General features: G+C 42.1%; 1 protein-coding gene across 1 annotated transcript in view; it reads right to left on the bottom strand.

Annotated features, from left to right (window-relative positions):
- Positions 1–500: 500 nt before the first annotated feature.
- Positions 501–11,222, bottom strand: part of kcnh8 (potassium voltage-gated channel, subfamily H (eag-related), member 8) — a 347,288-nt gene continuing 336,566 nt past the window's right edge. The window contains exon 16 of the mRNA XM_080209769.1: positions 501–2,283. Within this exon, the coding sequence (XP_080065895.1) occupies positions 1,576–2,283 (708 nt within the window). The 3' untranslated portion in view covers positions 501–1,575. The remainder of the gene's footprint in view (positions 2,284–11,222) is intronic.

Below are 11,222 nucleotides of genomic sequence, written 5' to 3'. Positions count from 1 at the left end.
CAAGGGGTCAGTAATAAGAGGGGACAAATTTAGGGAAAGAAGCAGGAGATAAGAGGTGGTTTGAGGAAAAATCTTTTCACCCAGAGGGTAGTGGGAATCTGGGACTTAGTGTCTGAAAGTGTGGTACAGGGAAGAGCCTTCACAACATTTAAGAAGCATTTAGATAGGCACTTGAAATGCCATAGCATACAAGGCTATGGTCCAAGTGCTGGAAAATGGGATTAGAATAGGTAGGTGCTTGATGGCCAGCATAGACACGATAGGCTGAAAGGCCTCTTTCTGTGCTGTGAAACTCTAATGATTCTATAACCCACACTGAGAATTGACAACCAGACAGAGTGAAAAAGACTAAGATTTTGACTCATCACTCCAAATGGGATTCTGATATGCTGTTAAAAAAAAACCTACTGAGGTATTGCTTGCTTTTGAATGCATTAAAACAAATTTATATTGGGAACAAAATCAGTACAAAATACAAACCATCTACGAAACACTTCATACAAAGTTATCAAGTTCTTTTTATTAAATGGTAAGAATCCAAAAGAACATGAAATACTTTTAAAGTTAGTGAGCTTTTCTATATTTGTACCTATTTCTGGGATTACATGATTTTTTTCTGACATTCCCTACAATGTTTTATTGAAATATAAGCAATAAATAAGTGTCATTCTCTATTAGATTTCATTATAATTTGATCACTGCAGGTACATTCATAGGTAGCATGCAATCAATTCTAAATAATCTAATTCTTTACATACCTTCTTAACCACAGTGCCTTGGATAACTTTCTTCCAATTATTTCTGAGCTAACATCATAAATAGGATTTTTTTTGTAATGCATTTGAGTTTCCTTTCAAGCTTTGCCACAAAAAGGTTTCGTTATAAACATGTGACTTAAATACAGTTTCCATACCAAATGTATAAAAATAGTCATTTTTGATAAATAATTGAACAAATTGATTTACATGATACAATGTGCAGCAACTAACCTTCTGCTACCAGCTGTAGTTGACTGATTGTCTAGGAGACAGCATGCAGCGATAATTGTCCCTGTGCCTTGTCAGTGGAGAGAACTGCATCAGCAGGGCACCCGACCACCCAGAGCAAACTGGCCAATTCATATCCATCTGAGATATTTCAGCAAAGACTTTTTATTTTAACAAGAAAACCTTTGCTTTTTGGGGAGAATTACCTCTGCTGCAAAAGCCATTTTTATCATCTTGCCCTTGATTTCCAGCTGTCCTGATGCTGTGAGGTTCTGGGGCTGCCCTGGGAGTTTGCAGGTCAGGCAAGCAAACTAGTTTTGTGCTGAAATAGTTGTAGATTCGTAAGCATGCTCCTGAAAACTCTTTTATGACTTTTTCTCCACTGAAGATTCATCCGTGTTATTTTTATCTCTTTGTTTCAAATAAAGTTCAATTGCCAGTGTTCCCCTGAAGTCATTTTCTGTTACTCTCACCTCCGCAATGTTAGTGGACTGCAGAGGAATATTATACTTATGCAATCATAATATACTTAGGACTGACGGCTGAGGACCATGCTTCTCAGTATTTGATTACTAATTCATCATTATCACTACAAGTTAACGGCACCGTCATTCTTGAATTTTTCTGTACCTGTCACAAACTCGACAGATGAAGCTGCCATGTTTGACAAAGAGATGCCCGATATCCCTTCAAGTTCCCAGGAATCTGGCGAATTGCCAAGGTCCGATGAACTAACTGGGCCCAGGTTGGAGCTGCTGCTCTCCTCAGACTTGCAGGGAAACACCAGTGGGTTCGATCTCTCTGGCGATGAACTCGCTGAAGATGAAAGGGTTACTGACATGGACTGAAGAGGGGTTAACGTGGTGTCAGAATGTGAAGACGCGCACCGAACAAGTGGCAAGCAATCACTTCGGGGTGACTGGCAGTGCTGGGAATGGACTGGCGTGGACAAGGCATGGTAATGATCGCTTTCTATCGACCGCTGTGAAATCACTCCTAGTCCTTTAGGTTTACTGTATTGAGCACCTGGATCCATAGACCACATGCCTGCTGCTGTTGAGTTCTGTAATGGGTTTGTTGGCATGCAAGAGGCTGTCCCTCCCTGCATGTGAAAACAAGGCTGATGTGGTGTCCAAGCCATTCTTGGTTTCGAGTTGTCCACTGAAGGGGCCATGTGAGCACCATGAACGGGCCAAAAAGGTGTATTTTTCTGCGCTGTCAGAAGGTTTTCCAAAAGATGCATCACATTGTGTAGGTCTTTCCCTAATTGAGACACCTCTTGAGTTAGATTACCCATCTGTTAAAAGAAAATATTTTGTCACTGATTTTGTTTACCCATTTCCAATCAAACTGAGAAATCTGGGTGATAATTTACTGCACATAAACATACTGTCCATATCTTTTTCATGTTAGAACATGCAAATTCAACTATTGTCTTCCTGATAAATTTGATTGTTTTCTATGTATTCTGGAAATGCTGAGCATACATATATCACTGAAGTTAATTATAGTTCTGTACATAAGGAGGACTGTAAACACATTCCTGCAGTCTGCCTGCATTGTATCTATATGGCATGAGGCATCTTTGTGTTTTGGAACAAAGCACCACTTTGACAAGTTGTGCATTAACTTTAACCTATCCTAGTGCAAGGGGCAATGGCTGATAAATGCACATAAATTCCAAGACAGGGCAGCAGTTCTGATAGAGCTTGTATGATATTCCTGAATAGATTATTTTAACAGATTTTTTCTTAGATAAGGGTAGCAAGGAGTTTAAATCAAATGCAGGTAAATATTGCTGAAATATGTAGCAGCCATGATTGAACTAAAAAATAGAGAAATTTATATTTATATAACACCAATCATGACCACAGGACAGTCCAAAATCTTGTACAGCCAGGCTCCACCATCAGTGACAATGACCAGAAATTTAATGATGTAGTGATGAAACTGCTCTGCTTTCCTCTGAAACAGTGACATGTGGGATGGAATTTGCCTGCTCTGCCCACCATGCCAGCAGGCAGGACAGGACCATGCAAAGGTCCATTGATCTTAGGTGGGATTTTTCGGTCTTGGGGCGAGTGCAGCCGGACAATCCTACCTGTGATCTTTAATCCCACCTCAGAGCGCGGATGGGACCTCAGTTCAGCGGAAATATGGTACCTCTGATCATGAAGCACTCCCTGAGTATTGGCACTGGAGTCTCATTTAAGATTTTAAACTTTTGGGGTGGGACTTGAACAGATTTGAGAGGCTGAACAGTCTACTTCTGGTTCTTTGCTCCTTTTAACAAAGTGAAAGCAGAAAATTATACATTCTGCATGTGTGCCTTCTCAGTAAAGTCTCTAATCAATCTCAAAGGGAAGTATCTGACATGGATGAAAGAATACTTGCCATGTGCTTTTCTGAGCACTGTGAAATCAATCCTTCAAATTATAGTTTCTAATGCACATTGAATTTGAAAGTGTACATTACAATATGTCATCTCACATAAAATAGATTTGCAGCCTGAAAACCAATCCCAGCATATTTAACAATGTTTTTTCTTCCTTCCTTTCATGTATCATGATTAAGATGAGCGATATTTTTGAAGGGTATCCCGTTTTCCAGCAGCTGATTACAAAGTGAGCCAATGCGCTTAGTCTGTGAGCTGGGATCTTCCCACTTGGTAGAATGTATGCATCCTCTGAAAGCGGGCCATTCAGCCCATTGGGCGGAATTCTCGGGCCGCGCTGGTCTAAAAGCTGGAAATTCCTGCCTACAGTCAATGGCGTTTCACATTCTTTGCAACGTGTCCGCTAAAATTCCAGTAGCGGGCAGGGTGGGAGAATTATGGCCATTTTGTCTGTGTTAGCTGTTTGCAAGAGCTATCCTACTTCCAACCCCCTACTTATTCCCAACATCCCTGTATCCTTTTCAAGGATATATCCAATTCTCTTTTGAAAGTTACAGCTCAACCAGCCTCCAATAATCTTTCAGACATTGTCTTCTGGATTCTGAGTATCATTTTGTTGCATATTTTAGCATTGTAGACTTGTCACTAGTTTTAGATTTATTTACAGGAGTTTTAAAACATATCCAATATGTCTGCTCACAGGTTAGCTTGTGTGGTATAGGCAAAATACTGTGGATGCTGGAATCTGAAACAAAACCAGAAAATGTCAGCAGGCCTGACAGCATCTGTGTAAAGAAAACCATAGAATCATAGAATCCCTATAGTGCACCCAGCGTGTTTGCACCATCAACAATCCCACCTAAGCCCTATCTCCATAACTTCACATATTTACCCTGCCAACCCCTCTAAACTACACATCCCAGGACATTAAGTGGCAATTTAGCATGGCTAATGCAATTAACCTGCACATTTTTGGACTGTGGGAGGAAGCCAGAGAATTCGGAGAAAACGTGCAGACTCCACACAAACAGTGACCCAATCAGGAATCGAACCTAGGTCCCTAGAGCTGTGAGCATGTGGCATGCACTGTGGCATGTGGCACTGTGAAACCATGCCACCCCATAGAGAAAATAGAGCCAACGTTTTGAGACTGGATGACCCTTTGTCAGAGCAGGAACTTTTTTCAGTTGTTCATGGAATGTGGGCATCCCTGAGGGCATTATGAGTCAACCACATTGCTGTGGATCTGAAGTCACATTTAGGCCAGACCAGGTAAAGATGACAGATTTCCTTCTCGAAAGAACATTGGTGAAGCAGGTGTGTTTTTATGACAATTGATTCATACTTCATACTTTTTTAATTAATTCAAATTTCACCATCTGCCATGGTGGGTTACCCAGGTCAGTGAGATGTTAGTCCAGCGAGAATACCACTGTGCTACTGCCTCCTCTATTTATTAGAACATTGAAATACAATTGCATTCTGTGCTCTTTTTGGTAAATTTGACCAAGTTTCCTATGCAGTATGGAAATGCTGAAAGTAAACATACACTTGTGATGTTAGAAGTTAAAATAATAAAAATCTGAAAAGGAAATTAATTCATTTGATAATCCGCTGAAGTTTAGTTTTAATGGAGGCTGGAAGGAGTGGATGACCAGTTCACTCTCAGGACGTGGGCAGTCATTGAAGGAGGCTGTGTGCTCCATTTTAACAGGATTTCTATTTTTAATCCATACTGATGGTGTTTCCTGGGCCTTTGGAAACCTTGTAATTACAGGGAGAGGAGAATGGCTGTATCCATCAGATGGCTTTTATGCAACTACTTACAAACAAGTGGGCAGCACGGTGGCACAGTGGTTAGCACTGCTGCCTCACAGTCCATGTGAGCTGTGAGGACCTGTGTTCGATTCCCAGCTTGCTCACTGTCTGTGTGGAGTTTGCACATTCTCCCTGTGTCTGTGTGAGTTTCCTCCAGGTGCTTCCACAGTCTGGGAGATGCGCTTGTTAGGTGTATTGGCCATGCTAAATTCTTCCTCGGTGTACCCAAACAGGTGCCGGAGTATGGCGACTAAGGGATTTTCACAGTAACTTAATCGCAGTGACTAATAAATAAACTTTAACTTTAGGGGAAGCAGCTGGATTTTCTCCAGGCCCAACAAACTAAACTGTATTCCACCATTAACAATTTCCCACCCACATTCACTGACCTCTTCCAATTGCCTCGCGACCTCACATCAATCTCCTCTCCTCCCCCACCCCAATAATCACCCCCAAACACTCCCATCACCAATATGCTCACAATCATTGATCTCCCCATTCCAGCCATTCCATCACTAACATCTTCTATCTCCAATTCCTGCCACCAAACTCCCATGGGCTGCATGCTGGCACAGTGACAAGCACCACTGCCTCACAGTGTCAGGGGCATGGGTTCAATTCTGGCCTCGGGTGACTCTGTGGAGTTTGCACATTCTCCCCGTGTCTGCGTGAATTTCCTCCGGGTGCTCCGGTTTCCTCCCACATTCCAAAGAAGTACGGGTTAGGTTAATTGGCCATGCTAAATTGTAGGGGGGATTAACAGGGTAAATATGTGGGGATATGGGGATAGGGCCTAGTTGAAATTGTTGTTGGTGCAGGCTCAATGGGCTGAATGGCCTCCTTCTGCACTGTTGGGATTCTATGATTACCAAATGTCTTCCCCCCATCACCCCGAAAATTTCCTAACCACTCCCAACATCGAACACTTCATTATCAAACCTTCATCACCAACCTACCTTTCAGGTCACTCCATCACTCATCACTCAATTTCAGCATCCCTAATCACTGACTCTGGTCTATCGCCCCGATCTCTAACATTGCTCTAATGTCTTTCCTGGCCTCCCTTATCCAGGTCACCATGTAATCTTCATTCCAAACAGCCAGCTGCTTGTGGCTGCATTTTTTTCTGCAGCATTTGTTGTCCAATATGCACCTAAGCCTATTAATCAGGCTGGTTTGCACAAGTTGAATTGTTTGTTAAAGAAAACATGCACATTGTGGAGTCAAGACTTCCAGCGTATTCAGCCATAGCTTCTCCTCCCTCACACTGAAACCTCAGCCTTGGAAATACCAGAGCAATGCAAAAAAAGACCCAGTGATCCATACCAGTAATATGCTTTGCACAAGCCTCTTCCTATCTTGTTTCATCTAACCCTATGCTTATCTAGTCTCTCTTTATATTCATCTATCCTACTCATCTCAAATAATCTTTATGGCAGTGAATTCCACTCCCTGGATGAAGAGTTTTCTCCTGAATTTCCCACTGGATTTATTCATAACGATCTGATATTTTTAGCTCTTAGTTTTGGTCTCCCCATAAATGAAAACATTTTTCTATGCTCTGAGGAAAGGTGACAGGGCTGAAAGGTTAATCTATTTCTCTCTCCACGAATGCTGCCAGGCCTGCTGAGAGTTTCAGCAATTTCTGTTTTTATTTCATCTTTCTATGTTACTGTATTAAACCCCTTCAATTTTTCAAAGATCTTTATTTGATCAGTGCCAGCTTTCCACAGCATCAGCCTGTTCCTGATATGTATATTCTCTCACTTCTGGTGTCATATTTGTGAATCTTTATTGTGTCTTCTCTTATGCCTCTATTCCTTTTCAATAATTTGAAGACCGGAACTGTTTTCAGTACTTCAAGTAGCACCTAACTGAAATTCAGAGGTGGAGATGCCAGAGTTGGACTGGGGTGAGCACAATAAGAAGTCTCACAACACCAGGTTAAAGTGAAACAGGTTTATTTAGAATCACGAGTTTTTGGAGCGCTGTTCTTCATTAAGTAAGTGATAAAGGAGCAGCGCTCCGAAAGCCCATAATTCCAAATAAACCTATTGGACTTTAACCTGGTGTTGTGAGACTTCTAATAGAAGTTTGATACACCATTTAATATAACTTGTCTTCTTTTCAATTCTATCCTTCTAGGAATGAACACAAATTCTACGCTTTTTTTAATAGCCTTATTAACCAGTATTGCTGTGGTGTGTGTGGGTGTATACCTAAAATTCTGTTTAACCTTTTCTACTCTGAGGAGAATATTCCCTTCTTCTCCAGATTTTCCACAAAGGCGATGTATTTCAATCTTGACACCAATTTAGTAAATCTCCCTTGCTTCATGTACCATAAACAAAACTCTTTCTACAAGCAGATGTAGTTTCATCTTAGAAAGCAAGAAAACCTCTGAGGTCAAGATTAGAAGTAAAGGGAGAGGGCTGCCAAATATCTCTGTGGCATCCCAAGACCAGAACAAATGCAAAGCAAAGTTTATTTATTGGTCACATGTAGGTTTACGTTAACACTACAATGAAGTTACTGTGAAAGTTCCCTAGTCGCACACTCCTGCGCTCATTCAGATACACTGAGGGAGAATTTAGCATGGCCAATCCACCTAACCTGCATATCATTTGGACTGTGGGGGGAAACCTGATCACTTGGAGGAAACCCACGCAGACAAGGGGGGAACATGCAAACTTCACAGAGACAGTGACCCAAGCCGGGAATCAAACCCAGGTTCCTGGCGCTGTTAGGCAGCAGTGCTAACCACTGTGCCACTGTGCCACCCATGCGGGGAAGTTTGACAAGGTATCTGTGTATCTTTCTCACATTCCAGTCCTACTTAGATGCCCCAAGAAAAATGCTTGCACAATTCATTAAAGACCTCTACTCTCTTCCAAGGTGTGAATTGGAGTTGCTGGCTGATGACTGCAGTGTACAGCTACATTCACAATTATTTAGATAATGAAACAGCCTAGGCAACAAAACATGAAGAACATCTAGGTTTGACCTAATAAATGACAAGCAACATTTGTATCACTCATGCTGAGCAATGACTATTCCAAGCAATGTAAAACCCAACCGCCTCCCTTTGATGCTCAATGACGTTACCATGGCTGAAAGTCAATTGTTTAGGTCTTGAAAGCTCAACTAGACCAACCACATAAATGCTGTGGTCACTAGAGATAGCCGGAGACGGAATACTCAGTGGTAACTTGTTCTTCTCTTAGCTCCCCATAGCGTCTCCAGCACCTAAGTGGGAGTGTTATGAAATACTCTCTGCTTGTCTTGATGGGTGCAAGCTGTAGCAATGCTTAATAAAATCAATGCTACTCAGGAAAAAGCAGCTTGTTTGATCAGCACTTTGTCTATAAGGCTTACTGCTTTCACCACTAACAGCATACTGCAGGAGCAAAATGTACGATCTACAGGATGCTCTACAGAAAATTGTCCACGTTTCTTCAGCAGCACATCACCATCTCCAAGCACCCCTCCCAGTCACACTTCATTCTGATCTGGGCACATATCGCTAATTCTTCATTATTGGTGGGTCAAAATCCCATGACTCCTTGCTAAACAGATTGTGGGAGCACCTTTGCCATACAAATAGCAGTGGTTCAGGAAGGCCTGCCACCATCTTATAAGCGCTATTGGAAATTGGCAAGATATGCTGCTCCTGTCAGTGCCATCCACATTCCAAAAATGCATCCTCCCCGTGAGTATTCCAGATGTTTGTATGTTAATCTTGCACAGCTTTAATTTAAAGCCAAAGAAATTTAATCACAAATTAAGTTACTGAGGAAAAAGAGGATTAATTTCAAAACATAGAAACACAGGATGACTATTGGCAAAAAACTTTAGGTACAGAAGAGATAATAAGGCGGTCAATATCGGATCTCAAGTTGCGTCACTGGTTTATCCTATGTTGAGCTCAAGGTGCCACCTTGCTAAAGGAGTTCAAGCAGGTGTTAGCAATGGTTGTCTGGCTGATCATTAAGGATCTGATTGACAGTTGTTGGCTAGCTATCATTAGAGAAGCTACACACTGTGCTTCTCCAAAGTGCAACTTAAGTGACAGCTGACTAGTTGAATAGCTGCTTTCATCCTTAGAAAGATGTGGGACATGAAAGCTCTACCTCATACTGCATTATCTCAGCATGGGCTCCCGCAATCTGGGTTGTGTGGTTGACAGAAATGGCAAGGACAATGGTGGAATGGTTGGGTAGAGGTCAGTGTACTCCTATTCCGAGATTCCCAGATCAAACAATGGTTGGCACTGCTGCCTCACAGCGCCAGGGACCCGGCTTCGATTCTCAGCTTGGGTCACTATCTATGTGGCTTCTGTACATTCTCCCCATGTCTGCGTGTGTTTCCGCAGGGTGCTCCAGTTTCCTTAAACAGCCTGAAAGACTGGTTAGGTACATTGACCGTGCTAAATTCTCCCTCAGTGTATCCGAACAGGCGCCGGAGAGTGGCGATTTGGAGATTTTCACAGTAATTTCATTGCAGTGTTAATGTAAGCCTACTTGTGAACTAATAAATAAACTTCAAACACTACCTTGGAGGCCTCAATTCAGCCCATCCAGTAATAAATTGGGAAGATAATTTGTGGGTACTGCAGATATCATATGTTCTGCTTTCAACAGAGGAACCCAAAGCCATTATGGCATCTATCTGAAATTCCATTGTGGTAGTTTACTGTTCCATTGAGGAGGCAACAACCATGTTTGGAGCTGTGAGCTTAGTCACAATATTGGACACATCAGGCTGGAATTGACCAGCCTCTGTATGCTGGAGGTGATGGGTTCCAGGCTCTGTCTTCAGCCATGGACCCAGGTGAAGGTGGACTTTAACATCCCCTAACCACAGCCTATAAGCTTTCAGATGGATGGAAGTCCTGTGTCGTACTTATTAAAGGATCATCTACTGAAAAATGAAAGGGTAGGTTTGCTAGAGGAGGCGGCTTTGACCTCAAGCTTTATGCTGAGTGTGCGGATCTTGTCCTCAACATATAATCCAGTTTACGCACTCAACACTTATTACTGCCAAAAGAATTTCTTCTTTCTGTCCATACTTGTTGCTTAATTCTAGCAGTGTGGATACAATGTTAAACTGCCTCATCTGTTTCCACAACCCTTCAACAAGGCTCTGACTCTCTTCTTGCAGAAGAAGCTGACACATAGTTGGAAGAGAATCTGATGAACAGGAAGCTGTCATATCACATTACAAAGTTGGACTCCAATGGGGAATACCACCATCAAAGTCAATGGCAGAGGAACAGCATGCAGTACTGGAGATGGTGAGTGGAGATCTTCCACTCTAGGGTATTTTAATATTTTCCCTTCCTTTTTTATTTCCATTTAATTCACATGTACATAGCATGAAACTCTGGTACTCTGTTGCATTGCCACCCCTCTGCATTGTTTACCCAAGACCTGGTAAACTTCCCTTTGCCTAGGTCCTTCAGATGCCTTGCACCCTGTGATTGCAGAGATGAAGGCAATCCTCCTGAAGATGTCCCATCACTTGATCAAGCATCAATACACAAATTATGGACAGTGTACCATAATGAGTTAACGTGGTCTGATGTGGGTATGCCGGCGTTGGACTGGCGTAAACACAGTAAAAAGTCTGACAACACCAGGTTTTAGTCCAACCTATTTATTTGAGGGTAACCCCTCGAAAGCTTGCGAGTATATTATCAAATAAATAGGTTGGACTAAAACCTGGTGTTGTCAGACTTTTTACTGTGTTAACGTGGTCTGCACAGGATCATTCACACAAATGAGCTGGAATAGTTTTCAACTCAAGACAGGAAGGCAACACACAGGAGGGCAAGTTTGGATCCGATTAGGTGGAAATGCAGATGTTAGGGACCCAGCTTTCAAAAAAAAATGTGCTGAATGAACAGGGAGCTACAGCAACAGATCAGAGATGATGGATGAGTTTGCTTGTAACTTGCACACAATCTGGCACACAGCATCAACAATATCAGTCACCCATGGAGCATATGGTCAGCTCAATGCATG

This window comes from Carcharhinus amblyrhynchos, chromosome 2 (assembly GCF_965287045.1).
Source record: "Carcharhinus amblyrhynchos chromosome 2, sCarAmb.v2.hapA, whole genome shotgun sequence".
NCBI lineage: Eukaryota > Metazoa > Chordata > Chondrichthyes > Carcharhiniformes > Carcharhinidae > Carcharhinus > Carcharhinus amblyrhynchos.
This window is presented reverse-complemented; position numbering and strand designations above follow the sequence as displayed.